The sequence below is a fragment of the Odontesthes bonariensis genome, chromosome 17 (assembly GCF_027942865.1).
Source record: "Odontesthes bonariensis isolate fOdoBon6 chromosome 17, fOdoBon6.hap1, whole genome shotgun sequence".
Lineage (NCBI taxonomy): Eukaryota > Metazoa > Chordata > Actinopteri > Atheriniformes > Atherinopsidae > Odontesthes > Odontesthes bonariensis.
The window spans coordinates 16724669-16747024 of record NC_134522.1 but is presented as its reverse complement, the minus strand read 5'-3'; the positions used below and the strand labels follow the sequence as shown (position 1 = coordinate 16747024).

Below are 22356 nucleotides of genomic sequence, written 5' to 3'. Positions count from 1 at the left end.
CCTCCCATTTTGACCTCAGCCTGCAGACCACTCAGGCCTCCTCTCCTTCCAGCAGCGGTTAGGATAATAAAAGAAAAGGAGAGCAGCTACATAAATTAAGAAATTACAGATTAAAGAAGTTCACACACGATGTGGTGCCTAACAGATATTTGTCACAAAATGTCCCACATGAGTTAATTATAACTGAATATTGTGTACTAATATGATGACATGTATTGTATATGGAACATAGCATAAATAATACACAATGATCTGGAGGTTGTTTTTTTTCCCCAAAGGAAAGCCAACCGTGCTGTACTCTCTGATGGAATTTCCAAGATCATTTAGGACTAGTTTTAGTTATTCAAAATCAAGTTTTTAATTGTAACTGCATAAAGAATGAAAAGTTCTGAAATATCGACAAACAGCACAATTTATTAAGCTCTGTAAAATGTATACATACAAAGATATTGCTGCTATAATAGATATTTAAACAAAGGTTTGAGAGATAATGTAGCTGTTTGGGTTGTGGCTGCATTAAAGTAGTTTTAAACATTATTTAGATCAAAGGACTGCTTCTTCTTATTTGAGGCATTTTTGCAAAAAAAAAAAAGGCATCAGCTTGAGTTTTAGTGATATTCAACCACAAGTGAAATATTCCAGAAGTTTCTATTTATGGAAAAGTGAGTAATGACAGACATCTAAACAGTGGTGGGGCCTAATGTCACATTGTTGGCACATATTTGACAGCCCGAACAGTTGCTAAAATGCCTTGAGAAGGGGAATCTGCATGTAGTTTAATATCACAGCCAGAAATACACCTCATTCTTAGCAGGTTGAAAGGAATATTGTGAAGTTTTTTGCACCTAAAGCTGAATTAAAATCCACACAATGACCATTTACAATTCACTTTATTCACTTCAAATACAGCTTATTTATCCATTGTATAAAACCTCAGTCAGCCTTGAATGTTAAAGCAGACGTCACAGCTTGAATGATTTAACATTCAAGGCCTAATGAGTTGATTTTTTTTTTTTTGCCTTGACACAGACAGAAAAACACACAAACACATCCCTTGGGCATTATAACATCGATTCCTGAACACAGAGGCTTAAAGAGAGTGCAGTGTAGCTTTGAAAAAGTTATTGTAAACAAACATGGTATTTTAGAGTGCCTCATGAGTGAGAGAAATTTGCTGCACATGTGTTTTGTTGTACTGATGAGACATGTTTGGCATGGGGTAACTGCAGTGCTTGTACAGTAAAAATTAACCTTGGATGCACAGTTTGTTAAGTGTTCGTGGTCCACAGTGATGTCTCGTTCTTATCCTTTCGAAAGTGATGAGTACTTGGTGTTGAAAGACTTCTTTCTCACCTCCCAGCTTCATGAACTTTCTAGCTGTTGTCATCCTTCGATCAAGATTCTTTATTTATTTTATTTCTTATGCTCTGAGTACAGTAGATAGTGATTAAACTTAAATATTTTTTGCAACACCTGAAATAGGAATTATGTGGCAAAGTTAAGATGTAATTTTACATATATCGAATGAGAACAATAAGCCAACAAGTGACTCAGTAACATTCACAAGCATTTCATATACAGTTATAATAGCTTAAGTGTAGATCATTTCTGCACAAATACCTTCATGCACAATAGCGGATGAAAAACAAGCCCACAACCTGGAATTATGTTCAAAATCTCATCAAGTATAGAGTGTTTTGTAAAGAAGAAATTTAATACTTTCCATGGATCCCAACAATCCATAAGCTTGCTTTTTATTTGCAGCTGACATCTTGGAAATAATATTCTCAGTCCTGCACAAACAGTAAATCAAATACAGGCCATGTTAAGATGTGAATGAAACATTCTTTTTAAATATGGAACTCTTACAACAAAACTGTTTTGTGCAGTCATGTAGATACTCACTGTTGAATGTCATTGGCGGTAAAGTGTTTGCTCACTTTAAGAGTCACATTATGCGGGCATGTTGTTCATGCTGGGGAAACTAAGCCAAGCAGCTTTCCCCTGAGCTTGGTGCTGACACTGACTTGGAGGGGCTTCAGTGTGAGACCGTAGGAGCAGTCCAGAATGACAGGCTTAGAGGGGTCGCTCTCAAAGCTGCACTGGTGAACCAGGACTGCTGTGAATAAAAACACCTGCACCTTGGCAATCTGGTCACCAATGCAGCGTCTTTTACCTGTTGAAAAAATCATCACACTGTTGATTCTGTCTCTGTCGAGGGCTCCGTTTTCATCGAGGAAGCGATTGGGATCAAACACGTGTGGGTCTTTCCACTTCAGAGGGTCGTGGTTGACGGACCACTGGTTGATGAAGACCACTGTGTCCTTGGGGATGTGGAGACTGTCAATAGTGACGTCTGAGGTGGTGGAGTGGGGGATTGTGACAGGGACAAAGCTGGTGAAGCGCATGGTCTCATACATGAAGGCGTCCAGCAAAGCCAGGTTACCTCTGTCCACAATTGAGGGCAGCCTGTCTCTGCCCACTACTGTGTCTATGAGCTGCTGCAGTTTAGATTGTATGTCTGGGTATTTGACCAGGAGGAGGACAATCCACTGCATGACCGTTGACACTGTGTCTTGGCCCGCTCCAATCAGATCTGTGACAGTAGCTTCAACAAACTCTTTGGTCAGCCTGCTGTCTTCTCCGTGCTCGATCACATTGATGATGGCGTCACTCATGTCCCGGGTCACTTCAGGGTTGAAGGACTCTCTGTGCTGCACCACTTTATCTTTCACAAAGGTGAAAAACTCCTCGTTGAGGTTTTTGAAGTCTTCATAGATGCTGCGGACAGGGTTCGGGAAGGACTGAAGCCAGGGCATGACATCTACCAAACTACCTGCCCCCACTGTCTCTCCAAACTTGTCCAGTCTTTGTAACAAGGTCCTGAACTCTTGGTCATCATGTCCATATCTCCTCCCAAAGCAGAGAGCACACATAATATTAGCAGCAGCTACTGTAAACTCGTGAGCTGGGGAAAAATACTGTCCATTAGTGCTCCGTCGCAAAAATACTTGCACCAATTCTGTGGCCTCGGCCGTTACATGTTGCTCAAAGTTTTTTTTGGTCTGACTGTTTGCAGAGGAAAAAGCTCTGAGGCTGGACTGAGCGAGTTTCCTGTGTGCTTTCCACTGTTTGCTGTAATTAGTAAATGTCAGACTCCTGCCTCCAGAAATCATCTGGAAAGAGACAAAGTTAGGTCTGCCTGCAAACTCTGTGCTGTGCTGTATTAAAGCCTGACGGATCGCACGGTCTCCATTCAGGACCACCACGTCGCTGCAGCCCAGTCTTATCTGATACACGTCGCCATATTTTTTGGCAAGCTTGGCAAAGGTGATGTGAGGCATCAGGCCCAGCTGCATGGCGTTGCCCACCACAGGCCAGGCGAAGGGTCCGGGCAGCCTTCTCTTTAGCCTGAGGTTCCTGACCCACAGACAGGCTTCCAGACAGAAAAGAAACACAAAGGAGGCAACCAGAGCGGGATGGACCTGTCCGCTCCACTCCCTGATGATGCTGCTGCTCTTCACACCAATCTCTGTGTCAAGTGCCATTGTGTCTCCACTCTTCTTTCTTCAAGAATGAACCAAAAAAAAGTACCTTTTTTTTCTTTTATCAAAGTCTGTTATCTGCTTGAATATTTGTGAGGAAAAAATCTCTTACGCATCGATGCCAGCTCAGAAAATCATTTCAGTTATGTTGATCAAAATGCCAGTGAAGTCATTATAATAAAGTTTTTTGTCATCAGTTAGTCCTTTCATCAAGATTTAAGGCTTAAGTGCCTTCTTTTGCCTCACTCCAGCGTCTTATACGTTTTGCAGTTAGTGGGCAGGGCTCAGGATAACTTTCATACTCCTCCCATTGTGGTAGCCCTGCAGACCCCACTATATTATCTCTCCGCTGTCGGTCGCTCTCAGAGGCGCGCACTTTGGAGCGTCGAGGGACACCGTGAGCGAGCAGCTTGACCGACAGCCGTCCGCTCTGCAAATAGAGAGAAAAAAGAAAACCACTCAGCAACTGGTTACCGATTGATTTGAAGCCGCTTCGAGTCAATTTGTTTAACTAATTGAAGGACTAGCAGAGTTTGTTCATTTTTAAAGAGAATCCTTGTAAAGATGTATTTTTTTTTCTGGCTGCAGAAGACTCAGTTGGCGCAGAATAAAATTTTTAAAAGTTTGCATACGGTTTGTCAAACTCAAGGCTGAGTTTATCAAAGTCGTTCATGATATATCTTCAGGCATGAACACATTTTCGCTTGGCTGAATGTGGCTACATTTTTAGTTAATTTGCCTTTATTGTAATTTTGCATGATTCAGTTGTTCAATGGTTTAGCGCATCTTCTGTCAGAAAAGGAGTCGCTGCATTAAACCAGATGTAAATGTGTCTGCATCAGTGTTTGTTTATCCTACCAGGGCAGCTTAGCATCTGTAAAAGCCAATGAAATCCTGCGACTTCAGTGTGTTTAAATGAATAATTTTGTTATAGAGTGTCAAATTTGTCATGAATTATCTATTTAAATTTAGACAAATTTGTGAACCACTCAATTCCCATTCACTCCACAGGCTGTATGACCCAACCACATTTCATACTGGACTTAATGTGCTTTCAAAGGCAAAAATAAAAAGTGTAATTATGATTATTTGTTTATACTAACAGACCTCCCGTAATATCACACTATGAGGCCACAATTTTAAAAAGAAAAATGATATTGTTTCATATTAGTCAGTCATATATTCACTCTTTCCTTCTCTTTTCCTTCCTCAAGTCAGTCCCATTATTTATTTTAAAAATAGCCTAAAAATGTTGAGTTAACGTTTCTGTAACAAATAATTCAAAGCAGACAAACTATAAATTATTGACACTTGAGTCTTGTTATCTTTAAGAAATAAACAGTGGTGCTGCATGAACCCAGACGTTACATCATATCGCAACAAACTTCAAGTCACCCCCCCAACCATGTTCACAAATTTCCTCTTATAGATGCACCGATCAAAAGGGATGTTTGCAATTTATCTCAACTCAGATTTATTGAAATCTCATTTATTTTGTCGAACCTTTTGCCCAGAGATTTTATTTCCCCAAAGCAAAACATTCTCCGTCTCAGTGAAGATGACAAAATATGCTTCTTGTTTTTCCACCGACTGTGAAGCTTATTTTTGCAGGGAGCAAAATGCCCTAATTTAAGGCACTGAGACATTTCTGAAGGTGCACATTAAGTCAGAGGAGACTTTACTGCCACACAAACACAGCCAGTCATTATCACAATGAAAGAAGTGGGAGGATGATGGCAGATGTTAAGAATAATACATAATCTTTATAAATGTTTTTTTATAGCTGTTATTAGCTGTGCACATTATTTTTATGACAGAGAGTTGTGGGACTATTTTTCATCTTAGCGTGAAAGCAAATGAATTAAGATAAGAAGGCAAGCAAATTTATTGTTATTCACATGTAAAAAAAAAATGCAACACACATACAGTATTGCACTCTTGCAGAGTAAGAATTTAAGCTTACCATAAAGTTTATGTGCCATAAATTATTTGACTGGATTTGATATTTCTTATATTATTTTACATTCACAATCTGTGATTTACAGTAGTCTAAAACTGGTCAAAGCAAACGTGAAAATAAACTTAAACATTACATTATAATTTAGGTATAAGTGCAATATGATGTGTGCCGTTCTTTCACGATATTTTGTCCCAGAAACAGCCTCTAACAGATGTGGAGAGCTTCCAGGATTCTGCCCAAGAGCAGTTTGTCTTAAGCAATGTGGTGTGGCTGAGAACCAAAGCCCCCAAAAGATTCCTCGGTTAACCAGACACATAGCAATGTCGTCAAATACACTGTCTGTACTGGGGATCACTGTTTCTTTTCTCCTCTATTCCTATAGGGGGAATCCCCCCACCAACCGCCGCCGACCCCACCAGTACCTTCTCCTCCTAACACAAGCCTGCTCCTCATACACATATGGCTACTTGCATCCCCATCATGCTAATTAGAGCCAGATTTGTGGCTGAAAAAGGGGGTGCTTGGGTGGCGGGATGGAAGGGTTTGTGTTTATGTGTATGGTAGAGGTGGATGACCGGGTTGGAGGCAGGGGGTGTCATGTGTGCGTTTTGCGTGTGGCTGCCGTATTTGCCTTTGATTACCCCTGGTAACCTGGCTGTGAAAGGTTGGCCCTGACCCTGCATTGACTCTAGCTGGGGAGGGGGATCTCGGGGGCGGAGATAGGAATGGGGCCTGTATGTCATGTGCTGGCGGGTGGGCGCACTCACTGTGTGGAGACAGGACCAATGGTAGACCAGCCCGCCCCGTCTCTGGAGCTAATCATTGTTTACTAGTCTCATTTCCATTTCTCAGTGAGCTACTGTCACGCACAGCACCGACAGGGAGGCAGGGGCGGAGGGTGGGGGGGGATCACGGGGGGGAAAAACTAGTGGTCCCACCAGCAATTGGAGAGCTGGTGAAACTTAGGAAAGGGAAGAGCAGAATGAATCAGAGTGAAGATTTTAGATGTGGAAGAACAAAGGTGAACCAAGACTGAAAAAGCTGCGGCCAAAAACAACTCAGACAAACCAGTAAACAGACCAACAAAAACATTCTGTGGGCCAGCACCATCTCGCGCAGCCAGGGGGTAACCACCGGACATTGCTAGTCACAGATGGGGATGTATGCAATGAGAGTGTTTTCTATTGCCAGACCACAGGATGAGGAAAGAGATACTTGAAAATTGTCACTGTTGGACCTGATTGTTTGTTTGTGAGTCAACAGCCTGAGAAAATACTGGCGAAGCCACAAGTCACTTTAGTGCTCACGCACCAATAGATGTCCCTGCTGGACAGTGGAGTGGTGCTGCAAGCAGTATCTTACACTGTGGCAGCTATGTGATAAATAAGATTAACTACATTAATCAAATAAAAAAAAAATACAAAAAAATAAATAAAAATACATTTTAAACGCTTATCTCAATTCCATGCTATTGAGCTCATCTTCACAGTTTAGGATAATTGTTTTTCTGTGTTGACAATGTTAAGAAGTGATAAGAAATTTGACTGTTCAGAATTAAAGTATTCCCAAAACAAAGCCAGTGACCAGCTCGAGGGTACAGAGGAGAATCTAAAAGATATCTTCTCCCAGGGTTCCATGCATTCCTAATCGAATTTAAAATCAATTGAATACTGGCTTATATCTTTCAGGTGTGAAGAAATATTAGAAAAAAGAAAGCTTTTTTTGGATTGTTCTACGTCTGCAGGATATGCAAATTGGAAAATCGCATGTTGACAGCTCTAAATGCACTGGATTTCTACAGCTGGTATCAACCATTTTGCAAGAGGCTGTTGGCAAACTGAACAAATTAAAATGAAAGGATTTAAAGTGAGTGACCATGTAGTCTTATGTTTGCAAGCACTACTGGAGCATCAGCTATTTCCTATTCAATCAATACCTGAACAGTCTTTATACATAAACACTTTTATCAGACAGCAACTCTCATGGTGCCATTAACATATCAGTACATATGTACTTTTCAGGAGCTGTTTGAAACTTCTGTGGTGTTTTTGGTCTCAATTGCAGAATTGTTACATCCCTAACACACAGGGAAGGGGAACACAATCGCAAGTGGTTACACGAGGCACGTTCATATAGCAGGTATGAACCACAGAGCTTTAAGTTATCCAAACTATTGTGCCTTATGGTTGTATTACAAATATTTTAATATTATGACGATTCAGCAGAAAAAAGTTGAAATATCCAGCATCAAAATATTTAGAATTATTTTCAAAAATCAGTTTGTTCTAAATCCATATCTATTCATATGTGAGGTAAATGCAAATTGAACTGGAATAGATTTTATATGTTGTACGAACAAATTCAACTAAGTTTAACTTCAAGTTAGTAAGGAGTAGATGTACTGATAACCAAGTAAGGTCAACTAAATTATGTAAATCAAGCCACACTTTGGAATTTACCCTGAATATTTGAGATTGTGAATAAATAGAAGTTACATTTGTACACCACAGGCATTTTGTTGAACCCCAGGCACACAAAGCAAGACTGAGTGATTGATAATAACTAATAGCTCATTTGTTTATGTCTTGTCAACAAATGTCCCCACAGTGAAGTTCAGACAATCTTAATTGCGAATTAGAAAAGCTACAAGTTTGAGAATTCTACAGAGAATTCTTGGGGTCTTAATATGATCATTGTGTTAGATGCTGCACTGTGCCCAGAGATTTGTCACCGTCGGCGATCTCAAACCATCCGCATGAGAAACAAGGCAACTGCATAATGGAATACTTCCCAGGAATTAATTATTATATACCAAAACTTATCCTTTTTACTCAATCCAAAAGGTATCATCTTTAAGCTTAGCAAGACCTAATGTTAGGTCTTTGATTTAATCCAGTAACCACTCTCAGTGCACCGTTTTCACACTTGACAGGATAATTAAGAAGCAATCAAAGGAGTGATGTTAAAGTTAAAACATTAGACATTGGCTGCTGAATTCCATTCTTTAGAACTTATTTCAAAGTGGCACAATAATTTGTTTAATGATCAAGGCGTGATGGCTTTCTCTGCAGTATTAAACACAGCATGTGTTAAACAGAGGGGTACTGTATAAACATGAAGAATAAATAGCCTTTAGCAACCTATTACAGATCTCTAGCCTAAAACCTTTGTTGAAATATTTGTATGAATCTAAATAAAAAAGGTTTTTATGTCATAAGAAAGTTGAGTGAGGTCACATATCATAGTTCAGGCTGATGCAGACAGACCTGAAGTTCTTCTATTATTAATAAAGAAGCACACTGGGATAATATATCAGCTCCTCTCTGACTGGACAGTTTGTCTCTTCTCTCAGGCTTTTTAATAGATCCTAAATTAATGTACACATGGCGTTATATATTACATTCAATATAGGAATTTTCTTTTTTTGTTTCACATCCCGTGGAGTTTTTGCATGCCGAGGGGAGCAGAGCAAGGGTGAACTTGCGTGCCAGGCCGGCCTGGCGTGCGCAGAGCTCAGTCACTGAACCCTGGCTTCCCAGGGGAGTGGGGGAGGATGGTAGAGGAGGTGTGGGGCTGCACTGAGTAATTAAAATGAGACGAGGGAGAAAGCACAAGTAGAAATGGCTTCCATATGACCATAGCCTCACAAGACATACTGAGACATAGGACACAGTTTGTTACACATTTATGTCAGGTATATGAATTATATCAGCATATCTAATAGTCTGTTTAGCGGGAACCACATTCAGGTTTTGTAACACAGGTCTTATCGGGTAGGTCTCTGTCCAACTCTAAGAGAACAGGAAAGAAGAGCTGTAATGAGGGCACCATACGTTGCCTAATTACAATTTAAAAAAAAAAAGCACTAAAGAAATGCTGCAACCAATTTCAAAAGAATAACTAAAGCACTTGAGTCCTTGCAAATATGGATGTAGCTGAACTTCATCAACTTACTGGTGTAATGACATAGTTCATTACTCCCCATCACTGTGTTTCCATGGCCAGAATATTCCGCTGATGAACTTTCAGCCATAGTAAAAGGAATAACTTTCCTGCAAAAAATGGTTAACTTCACTTCGGTGCCTCCTGTCTTATATAACACATGGCAGAAGTGCTTTTAGAACAACCTCAAATGTATCCTGTTCCAGTATGTGTCATACTGACAATCATTACTTATTAGAGCAGAACCTTTTTTTTCTCACTGATTGTGCTGCACATGGGTAACTCGAAAATATTTTGTGCATCACTGAAGAAAATTAGAGGAGAGATCTACCTTGAGAAATAAATTACTTGCACATGGGGAAATTCCTCATACAGCTGAGAACTGGAGAGATGACACCCGCTGATTGTTTTCTGAAGTAAGTCCAGTTAGAGTGTAGATAGTTCTCCTCTCTTTTCAGCCGAAAAGTTGATCTGTCACACGCAACGTTTCTCAATATTGTTATTATTTACTGTATGTGCCAGAAATTTATATTCAATCCTTTAGCAGACAATTTTATAATTTGCAAGTGACAAACACATTGGGGACTTGATGTGGTTCAGGATTCTGCCCAAAGACACTTTCACATGTGGAGTGGGGAAGGGATCCAACCAACAAGCCTCCGGTTGGTGGACGACTACCTCCCAAGATGATCAAATATGGGTGTTTTCATTTGTTGTCCAAAATGAGGCACAGAAAACAGAGAATAATCTAAAAGGAGACTTGAAAGATGACATATTTTAAACTGTCTCAGTATACTTTAAATTTACCAAATATTTGGACCAAATTATAACACCAGTTAAAGATAGGAGGATAAAAAGTCCTCAGGCTTAAGCTTGTGTGCAGCATGATGATGTTTTCCCAGCTTGCAGGGCCAAAGTAACATATTTGGAAGCTACTGGGTCTATTGCTCCAGATCGTTGACAGTCTTCCGGAGACAAAGAACTCAAAGTGATTTTCCAGAGGCATGGCCACCTAAATGCTTTGCTTTATATTCATTTTCAAATTGTTAGCTGTCATAAAACAGTGTCCAGATTTTCAAAAGAAAACAAATCTGAACAGACCAGAAGGTATTTATAAGTTGTTTGTTGTGTATCACATAGTGTAATTACTACAACAGCTACAAGATGTTGCAGGCTGGGTGGGACAGTGCCATCTCTAGCCTCAACACCACCTCTTCTTTCTGTTGAAAATATTTACACTGTTTATTTTTGCCATATGCATAAGAGGGTTGCATGGGAGAAATGACAAGGAAAATGTTTAGTTTCATTTTTCAAAATAGCAAGTCACTGTACTTTGAGTCTTGTTGAAAGGCAGGGATGACGTAAATATGAGGGCATATGTTTAAAAATGTTGGTGCTTTTCTTTTGTTATTAATCTCTCTCTTGATAGCAGGAATCGGCTGCAGGCAATTGGTTCAGGATGCTGTGATAGAATGTGAAGAAAAAATTAGAATCTTTGGATATGAAACAGGATATTCCTTTTTCTTCTTTTTACTTTTCACTGAATCTCACGTTTATGAGCTGTTTTTTCCCTTTCCGTCTTTTAGACAGACTCTCCTGGGCTGGGATCCCTGCAGGCAGGCAGGGCCAGTTGCTCAGCCACAGCCACTCTGAACATTACGTGCAGTATTGATACCACCAGTGGATTGCTCTTCTCATTGTGTAATTGGGCGGATAATGTTTCGTGATTCCCTCTCTTTTGCACCTCCATATGTTCCGCTTGAGCAGTTCGGTATGTTTTAGTGTCCTGAAAATAAAGCCAGGTCAGTGAGCGGTTGAGTACCCCGACCGTCTCTGCTCCAGTTCTGCAGGTCAGCTGTTGGCGCAGCAGTTGGCAGACTCCTCAGAGGGCAAAGTTTATCCACTTTCCTTGAGAAGCTCTGCCAGTTTAACTGCTGCACATAAAAGTAATTTATTGACAGGGAAGGGAAATGATCTCCATTTTAACTCAACCCTACCCTACTTATACATTGTCGTATATAGAACAGTGACAGCAGAATGTGTGATGTAATACACTACTTGTAAAGATGATCTTTATAGTTAATACAAAACTGAACTTACACTCTGTACTTTAGAATGTACATTTGTCAGCAATTACTGTAGCAGAAACATTACCAAGATTAGTGAATTCACATGACCTCCTTTATTATCTAACTAAGACTGAGTTCCTGAGTTTTAGTTTTTTCAAAGTTTAACAGAAATGATCTGTTCAGGTGACTTTGGGTCATCTTCTTTGTACTGTTGAAATGCGTTATACATAAAATGTCAGTCAAAACGAACAACCATTATCTTTTTTAGAATACATCAGTGTAATGCAGTCACTTTTCGTCTGTGAGTTGTAATCCAAGCTTACAACTGTGTTCATAGCTTTTAAATTAACCGAACAAACAATGTTTTTCACTCAAAGAGACTCCAACAGTAAGAAGGATGAGGCCGAAGCCAACTTTGCACTGGTTTTGCATTGTATAGAAAGTGCCCTGCGGTGCAGTACCACTGGTGGTCACTAGGTGCTGGCTCCAAAACAGCTCTGGTTCCTTCAGAATCCCTCTCAGCGCACACACACATTTTCTTTCACAAAATATGAAGTCAGTACATTTTATGGTGTAATTAGCTAAATTCCCTCCCACTGATCATTGTTCTTGTAGTCTTTCTGAAAATAATTTCTTTATTCAATCTATATTTACCCTCAAAGACACTCACAACTCCACCTCGTTGTCCAGATATGGTCGCTTTTGGTTACAGAAAGAGCAACTAAACACCAAACTAAAAGCTTTGTGATGGTAGTTCACAAACCAGTGGGTGAGTCCGTCAATCATTTTTCTAAAGTTTAAGGGTTTTTCCAACACTGCCAAATCTTTGACCTGCTTCAAGTAACGTTTCAGTTTTTGGCTTTTGCTTAGTTTTATTTTTGAGCAGAGAGTCTGCTGATGTGACATACAGGTATCTTCTAAGGACATATATTTTAGCCTTAAGGTGACAGATGACCATAACTACCCTACCTTTCCAGATGTAAGGCCATCTCTGTGTCAAAGACCGGCATAGCATATCTCTCAAATGGTTGATTATGGACATTTTACTCCAACCCAGAGCCTTTTTATTCTGACAACATCCACTGATTTTACAAACAAATGAGTCCCAGATATGTCTTATATTCCGGTGTCTTTGGGAGTTGCCGCTGTTATTGAGCTCTCTTGCATGCATGGGAAAACCGGAGATAAAGTTGACATCATCGTTCAACCTTAATGACTCTACAGACTTTTTTTTATCCACTTTTTTCAGCTATAGAAGATAAAACAAGAGTGACATCTGACTGTCAGTGTATTGGAGTAAGAAATAAAAGTCAGAAAAGAAACACCATATAAACTCACTAAATGCAATTTGTGTAACACATCCATCATGTCGCATCATTCCATACAAATCATCTTTCAGACTTCAGACTTTATTTCACTCGGGCATGTTGGCTAGCTCCAGCTGCACTGGAGTCTACCTCATCCTCTGTCAGAATGAATGCAACCTGATGCTCAGCCCATGTGGAAATAACCTGGAACCACTGATCTGTTCAGCAAGTCCTGCATAGTCATGCATCCCGATAATTCATTTGCAATGCAAACAGACATAAGGATAGTTTCATGCTGTTGCTCACATGCAAACAGTCAGATACTTTTATGTTGCATTGTCTGTTAGAATGAGCTGAGTATTTATCATCATGCTTTCTTCCTCGTGCATAGTCAGTCCAAGAAGAAGAACTTTATATCAAATAAATACATGTGATTGTATCTTGGCTCTTTTCACTGTTCAGGAAAGATACAAGTTGAAATACTACACTCAGTAGATTTCTGTCTATATATGGCTTGCTGTTTTTGGTGCTACAGTCATTTATGGGGGAATGTAAACACATAGCTGTTAGCAGGATAAAGAGATAGAATATCTAAACTGACATTCTATTCTTATCTACTGTTTATCCTTTAGTGTGATTTCACATTACACGTATAACACTATAAATCTTTTAATTTACACATTTTTCAGTTGGATAAATGCCTACGTTTCCTATAAATAATCCACTTTTTACTTAAGTGCATTGGACAGAGTGATTGCAAGTGGTCCTGAATCATTAGCGAGGAGAGTGTAAAAAAAACACCTGGTTTCTGAGGAGATTGTAAGTTTTTTTTGTAAACTTACAAAATGGATTAGGAAGTTGGGAATGTTCTGTTTTTACTGCGTTTTAAATAAGGACTGCATGCACAACTGGAGTGAGCGGTGCTCTGATGTTGTTTGGGCACAATTTCAAAGAGATATGCAACGTCACATTGGGTTGAAATTAGCGATGCAACGATTCTGAAATTTTTAGGCCAAAAAAGATACTAATGTTAAAGATGAAGAAAGACTTTTTCTGTGATTTATTTTTTACTTTCTTGAAAATGAAACAGTGAATAACAATGTATGCTAAATAAATGAACAGTTTATCTAAGTATTTCAGCCCTTAATCACACTTTCTTTGAGAGAGCACACACTATTTCAGACAAAAATATCAAAAAGACTTGTTTTTATAACCCTTCACATAAGGAGTCTTTATTTGAAAAGCCAACCATTCCAAAGGCCTTTTAGCCCGTTAAACCATTGGCAACCCAATCACCTTTCAGTGCTCACAAGGACCGACTAATTATTTTTTGTGCCGAAAATAATTGAATATGAATAAATCTTGTCATTTTCAGGGCAAAATCAATGCAACAGAACCAGAACACACCAGGCAAATATCAGCCACTGCTTTCAGTTAATGTTTGCTGATTGACCAGTTGCAGTCAAAGGGCTGAATATGGGTTGATGCCAATGTTAGGCTGATATATTTCTGAATCCCTAGTTCAAATGTGTCTTTAGTGTCATTAGCCAGGTTTTTATTTACCATTTTTAATCTACATTTAGAAAATGTGAAGAAGAAAAGGTGACTATCAACAAAAATAAATATCAGCATGCAAACAAGTTTTGTTTCATTTGGTTTTTGACTGTTTTGGAGAAAACTCAGTGTTGGAATGGAAACAACTTTTTAAAAAGTGTCTGACCTGGCAAAGATTGAAATTACATGACTCACCGGCTGTTTCTGGTCTGAGCCTGCAAACAATAAAGCCACATGACTGACTGGTATCTACCCAGATGTGATATACGTAATATCTCAAATATTCCCAGAGATGAGAGTGAGCACGCTCTCCATCTTCCTGTTGTGGATATCCACATCAGTTGTTCCCGTTTTTTTCCTCAAGGTTTGTTCCTGGTTAGGACAACTGCTTTTACTGATATTCAACCACTAGCTTCGTAGCTTAAACCACAATCTGGCAACACTGTATCAACTTTACACCAATACATGGAAAGGTGTCTAATTAGGATTTCTTTTTTTCTTTTTGTGGCTTTTCAAAAGGCCACTTCAGATTTGGTTTGCTCGTGACAAGAAACTCAGCTAATGAAACCCTGAAGATAATTTGCAAGCAAACAGTTGTTTAAGAAGGTTTTAAAGTAATTAAATCAATAGAAATATAAATTACCCACATGCAGCACACTGCACAATTTGTTAAGTTTAAGGTTATAGATAACTTTTTAAAGGGTGCAACTGTAGACATGAGTTCTGCCATTCCCAGACTAACTCTGGAGGCAGGCCCAGACACAAACAACCTGAAAATTTGACCTGTTACCCTCCATGCTCTGCTGCCCTCCTCTTTGTTGCACCTTCCAGTGAATATAATGAATGTATAAATCACACAGTTTCTTTAGGGAAAAGCAAGGACTGCATTACAAACCAACTAGCCTCAGAGAAAGCTGTGTTAGAGGAGTCCCTCATGCACAATTTATTTTGCGGAGGCCAAAAGGAACCCTATACCCCACATCTGGCACAGACCACCTGTACTTGTTGGGTATTCAACTTCAAATGAACCAACTTTCATTTTTTATTATTCTTTAAATAGTTATATTTATCTTTCCTCAGTAAGACAAATTTGTAATTGGATTTGTGCAGCCACTTTTCACAAATATAAAATCAACGTAGTGATAAACAGCAAACACTTTACACGTAGAAGATAAAAACCTGCGATTTCACTTTTTTATTTCAACTTACATTGTTCTTATCTATAAGGCTACTAATGGGAAGAGCCCAGATGAATAATCCCATTTGGTCAGAAGTCTTCAAATTGTGAGGGTGGATTTCAGGCCATGAAAGGTTTCCCGAGAGTTTGAACAAAAAGTGCAGTGATGTTTAACGGTTCAGTAAATAAAATCATGTTTTGCATATTGTTTTGTTTTACAAGCTAAACCTGAACACATTTGATAATCATTTACCATCCATGTGCTGTCCATGGTCCTGAACCATAAAAATCAATTATCAGTTTAAATGTAAAAAAGCCCAAGGCTGAAAGCTGATGATGTAAAAAAAAATACATTAATTTTGAGTGTGGTCTAAATAATTTCAATAATTAAATGAGTGGTAAGGACATTTACGTTCAAACTAACTCTTTTTTTATGTTTTCTTGAGCACAAGCTGAGCCTCGGTTTAATAAATGACTCACTGATTGTTTTCAGGTCTGCTTGTTTGCGACTCCTTGCTCATGCATGCTGCGCTGGGTAAATTGCAGTGGTCATAATTTGAAATAAACTTGCTGTTCCTGTGTTCAATGGACTGTAAGTAGATGTTCCACAGAAGTGTAACCTTCCAAGTAGTGCGTCTGGATTGCAGCTCTGGAACTTGTCAGCTTAGTAAATGTGTCTATAAGGCATGCTGCACCATGAGGGCATGGGTTCCATGTTAAGAGGGCACCTAAGGTCTTAATGACTTCAAATGTAGCCTCTGCTCTGCATTTTGGTCTTTCATCTCCAAACAAAGACATTTTTTGCTGATTGAAAACAGGTGTCTTGAACAACTTGAACCACTTTTTTCGAGATGATAGGTCGAGATAAAGTTTATTTAAACAAACAACAGCTAAATGCTTGTCTGGACAAAGCTCGTTCTAATTTTGATAAGTTTTATTAATCAATATCCGTGTGTGTGGACAAGCATATACAAAATAATTTCCACAATCCTTAGTTTTAGGATTTAGGGATTCTAAAATAAGCGAGAATAGTGTTGATGCTTAATGGCATTGTAGCAATTTATTTGTTTTAAAACTAAAACATAATAGCATGACTGTCAGATTAACTGACCTCAATGATCCCATGTTGATGTCTGTATTTTAACTGTCAGGACATGCAGAGGCAATGAGTTTCCTGGAATTTGTAATCAGGGAAAATAAATGTGCTAATATGTCTCATGTCCGTCTCACAAGACAATTCGATTTGTATTTCATGTCTCGGCAAGCCGGTGTTTCATATTTACTTCCAAAGTTTGTTAAAACTTATTCTGCAGTGTCTTTCTTGACAGGTATTCATGTGGTCTTAAAAAGTTATTTTCACTGTTGGTGTGTGAGTGAGCGGACAGATTTTATTATGATACTTTATTGTGAGATGGATATGAACTTCTTGTGACATCAAAGCAGCTCTGTTTTTAAGATCACTAAAAGACAACAAATAAGGAAAAAGAAAACAGATTACTATTAAAAATGACAGCATTTAAATCCTCTCAATGGGCAATTGATGTGGAATTAAGCTCCTTATTCAACCGATGTATGTTGTTTCAGTTTAATCCGATGAAATCATCGAACCCCATACTCTCAGTTTGGTGGTTTAAATTTGCTTTTAAGGACATGATTTGGATCAGAAACAAAGTTGATAGCTGGTCAATTTAACATATTTTTATAGTCTGATTCATTCAAGTTCCTGTGATGGTTGACCTGCAATTTTTACACAGATTTTCATTTGTTGGATTAAAAAACAATAATATGGAAATTAATTAAATGTAACCCTAACCCATTTATATTAATTTATTTATTATATTTCTATTTATTATTTAATAGAATTTAAATATAGAAACGGAAACTGTTTACATGCTATAAGAGTCCAGTGGAGAACCACATTCAGTCTCTTCAGTTTTCTTTGTGTTGATCTGAAGAGTATTATCATCACTCCCCACAACTATTACATTTACACCATGTTGGTGCAGCCTAGGGCTTCTCTAGTCATATAACAAAAATACTAAAGCTGTATAATCTAAAAAGGGTGAACAATATATCCTCCTTACCACTTTTTGCTCTCTGGGAACAAGGAGGGGAACCCTCCTCTACACTTTTTCTTCTTCTCTGCTCCCTCGCTTTATTACCTCCGTCAGCCCTAATTTGGGTTGATGGGGAGGCTGTTGCATGACAAGACAAATGTCTGAGCCCCTGCGTGAGAAGGCTGCTCTCACTCTTGCTGGGCTTGTTTTCTTTGCGTGACCATGTCCCTCCCTCTGTCACTCCTGGCACCTCCCGGCAAGGTCCCCCCTGACCTCATTGGCATGTGGCTGGTTTATTTGCTTTGGCCAGCTGCCCGTGTGAATTGCTGATTCTGAACACCCTCAGGGAGGGGTGATCTCTGAGTGAAGCAATGGCAGAGGTGTTTGATGGAGTTGATGGTGTGTATGTGTCTATGCAGAGACAATATGGGGGAAGGTAACTGTGCAGCTTGGATGAGCACCTAAAGAAATCTACACATTTATGGACACTAGAACTGCGTGGCTGGTATTTTCGAATTTGTGAACTCCAAGTTTTGTCAAGGTTAAGCTCAGTATACCCTGCTGTAACTGCTGTTGAGGAATTACACACAAAGCTGGGTCACACAGAGTTTATCGTGCCAGCAGCCATCCACAAAGAGTGCCAAAGAAAAGGGAAAAGTGTGGAGAGTTCACTTGTTCCCACTGATGTTATCCAACAAATACTCACGCTAACATTCATGTTGCTGGACATACTATCTTGTGCCAAATTTCCCCATTGTTTCCTGAATGGGTATGCAAAAATAGACAGGAAAAGAAAACAAAAAACATAAATTCAAAGGGAGTGCATTCACTTGCCCTGCTTTTACTGGTGTAGCTTTACATATTCTGTCTATTCACACAGCATACTGTGATCATACAAGGAAAAATACATAGCTTTGAACTTCACTTTTCTATCAGGTATGAGAGTGAAATCTGACATTAAGAAAAGTCAATTTCTGTAGTAAATTTACTTTGCACATCTGCTACTTCAAAAATTTTTGTTTTTTAAATACATGACTATGTTAAATAGTCTATAAGCATTCGAGGCTACAGCCTGGTCTACCGTGAAAGCATGTGTGCTTTTTCTAGTTTGAGAGAAAATCATAGATCGTATGAAAAGTAAGGACAATGCAAAAGAGCCTTAAAGTGATTAGCAAGGCTCCATAAGGCCTCGACTGAAAACTGAAAACCTCCTTCATGAAATGCTAAGTCAAACCATTTTTCCCACAGGTCACTGTGAAGTCAACAGCTAATTTCACCCGCTCTGATTGTTCTTTTAAAAAATACTTGTTCTTTTAAAAAATACTAAACATTGAAAAACAATGTTTACATAGAAATACTTACTAGAAATTGGGCCTCACTGGCCGGTCTGGAGTAATTGACAAGCAGTGTGGATGAAATTGGTCTACGCTGAACTTGAAATACCTGCTGATCAATTTGATGAATTTCTGTTTTGGATTCATTGATGCTGGCTATGGCAGTCTGACAGCATCAAGTGACTAAATCAGTTTGAAACTTTGCTCTAATAAGATGAAGATACTGAGAGCAGGAGAAAAAAAAATTGTAGTCTCGTGCATCCAGACTGCGTTCCACTGTTTGTATCGTTTTACTCAACAGTGTTTAGCGAAACAGCATTAGTTCAACACTATACGTAGCAGAGGTTTCTTATATGGTTTATCAGAGTAGCTGCATCAAAATCCACCTGGTGCATATTACAGCAGTGTAGATTCTGAGCGTGCACAGAGAAGCAGCTGACATCTTTTCCAACTAATCCTTAAATTCAGCAAGGAACCACAGTGAACAGCAGAAAGATGAGGTTCATAAATCAGGGAGAGCGTTAGGAAAGCAGGATAACACAGCCCCATATAGTCACAAGTATGTTGCAGATTAACCTCTGCCACCGCTTCAGTCAGAACGTCTGCTGGGATGGAATCACTTGGAGATGTCTGGCTCTGGAGGCTGGAAATCATGCTTTGGGTGTTGTAAACATAGGCAATATCCTTACGAAGAGTTGTGGAGCAAAGTAACACAGCTGACTGGCGTTCCAGGCACGGAGTTGTGAAATTTTCACATGATGATTTTTATTACTGACCAACTGCTTCTTCACAGTGGTAAAACACATCTGTCATTACATCTATTTCATGGAAAATTCAAAGCAGCATGCTAAGAAGATTTATTTGCTCCAAATGAACACTCATCAAGCCTGAATTCTGTGGTTTGTCCAATGCATTTCGTGAAAGAGCTGCACCACATATTGTAACAGTACACAAAGTACTTAGAAGGGCCACATCTTTATGTTCCGAGATTGCCTTAAATTACAGACAAGAAACATAAAAAATGAGCCATGGACAAGATGAAGGAATAAAAAGTTCCTGGAAACAAACTTTTCTGGTGGTCCATCACATTAAACTGCCACTAACTCAAGTGCAAACACAAAGATACAAACAAGATTTGATTGGGATTGGCACAAGAATGGATGCTTTCCGCATTTATCTCCTTGTTTGATCTTAGTTAATTTACTTACAGAGGAATATATTCTCACATTTGGATGTGTGGCGGCGAGCACTGTAGGATGATTTGGGGCTCCCTATGGAGGGAGAAAGAGGAAACCGACAGAATTAGTCATCCTTGAGCAACTGTGTGGATTAACTGAAATCAGATCCCTGTTGGCTCAGGATAGACATTTGTCTTAAATACAATATGTAGTTACATACCAGTGAGGCAAAAAAACACTTTCCAATGCACTGTACATCACAACTGGACTATTTTCCTTTGAGATGTGACAAACTAAAAATAATTTTCGAGTTGGTTTCATAATACAGACTTGAACTAACTTTTAATCTTTATAAGGTTAAATCTGAGATTGTCTGTACAAGAGACACCTTTCACATTTGACCAGATGGCAGCAAAAATATATATATTTTTTAGCTCAGCCTTTTTTTTTTTTACCTTTTTTTTTTTACCATTCCACATCAGACTGATCTATGAGCACACGTGCCATAGAAATATTACGCGCGTACATGCTCTCTTCATCTGATGAACGAAATGCTCACTTTCTACCTGAGGATATTGCCGCATTGCAGGCGTGAAAGAATGACTCTTCATCGTTGTGGGAAAGCCTTCACCATTTTACCACTTCACCAAGTGTGATTTTTAAAGGCCCAAACATCCGCCAAGTCAATAGCAAGCCAACACGGGACAGAATGAGTGACTTCCGACAGCTTTAGATGCTTAGCTTTCAGTTGCCTATAGGGTGGAACATTTTTATGAATATATATATTAAAAAAATGCTGATAACTCTTTAATTTTTTATTCAATTATTTCAGTTTTTGAAACTCAGTTAAAACTGTGAAATACAACTTTTCCTCCTGTAATGGAAAATTCCTTCACCTGTGGTTTAATAGAAATATTTTATAACAATAAAATAAAGTTTGATCTTTTTTCCTTGCTCATTTTTAAGTCAGTAGTAATAGATGATGAACCGGAGCAACACTTAAAATGACTCCATCCCTAACATTAATGTTTCAAATACTATGGGCTGTTATCATCTAATTAGGTAGCTCTGCCATCTGCATCTGACATCTAGCTAACTAACTGCTGCCTTTGTAAGGCAATCCCATTCTACATGTGTGCCAGAATTTGCAGAACAACTCTGGCTCCCTCTTTACATTTTCTGTGGAGCAATGAGAACAAGGAGAAGTGTGTTAGCTTTGTCAAGAACCACAGACAAAAAATGTCTGTGTATATAGTTAGGAAAAGATTTATCACATTGCAGTAAAAGTTGTTTAATGTAATTTAGAAGTGATGTCAGAACTTTTTCCAGTCAGAATGGCTCTGACTCAGTTGTTTGAAATGCTCAGCACTTTCTGCAACACAAGTATCACAGCATTCATCACAGCTGAGTCAAGAGACGTCCTCACAGTGATTTGCCAACCTGGAAAATACGTTGTTGGAAAGTTAATGAACATTGATCCTATCATTTTCTCTATTTCAAAATATATGTATCAAGCTTTATATTTTTATCCAAAAGTTATACTGGCCTATGTGTCAATATGGAATCTTTTTACTTCCTATAAATGTAATAGGCATTAACCCCCAGCATTAGTCAGGCTCTATTGGTTTTAAAACCTTTAATTGAAATGAGATACACCTATTAAAGTGATACGGTGAAGCATGGTTGAGCACATTATTTCCTATCTAGCCTTCATCTTCCCATCCCACATTATAAGCAATACATGCCATCTAATAGGTGTAGGTTGCTTTGTGTGCTTAGTTCATAACTGAAAGAAACTAAGCCCACAGCTTTAAAGAAAATATTTTTGCATTTGTTGATTATTTTATGTGATTTAATATCCAAGTTATTTCCTTTCTTTAATTTCTTTTAAATCCCAATTTCATTTGACCTGTTGCAAGCTATTAATGTACATCCTCAGTCGACATGCCCTCACTGTCTCAAAGCAGAGAACAAGGCTTATTTGATCAGAATTTTGAAACTTAAACTTAAATTGTTTTAATAATTTCAACACAAACACAAATTCAAACTCATATGTTTGTGTATGTGTGTGTGAGGTGTAATCGTGAGGTCCAAGGATACTGAGAATGTTCTGCTCTGGTGGGTCAGTGAAAAGAAATAGAGAGCACTTAAACAATATTGTTAATTAGTAAGTCTTGTTTTTTTTTAACCAGCGCATCACTAAAAATCATGAGGGGGGTGAGCATAGAGACAG

General features: G+C 38.7%; 1 protein-coding gene across 1 annotated transcript; it reads right to left on the bottom strand.

Annotated features, from left to right (window-relative positions):
• Positions 1 to 871: 871 nt before the first annotated feature.
• On the bottom strand, positions 872 to 3771 carry cyp1c1 (cytochrome P450, family 1, subfamily C, polypeptide 1). Its single transcript, XM_075447784.1, has 2 exons — positions 1906 to 3771; positions 872 to 1793 (listed from the first exon to the last, which is right to left on the bottom strand). Exon 1 carries the CDS (start codon positions 3546 to 3548, stop codon positions 1971 to 1973), a length of 1578 nt encoding a protein of 525 aa, XP_075303899.1. The 5' UTR covers positions 3549 to 3771; the 3' UTR covers positions 872 to 1793; positions 1906 to 1970.
• Positions 3772 to 22356: the final 18585 nt, after the last annotated feature.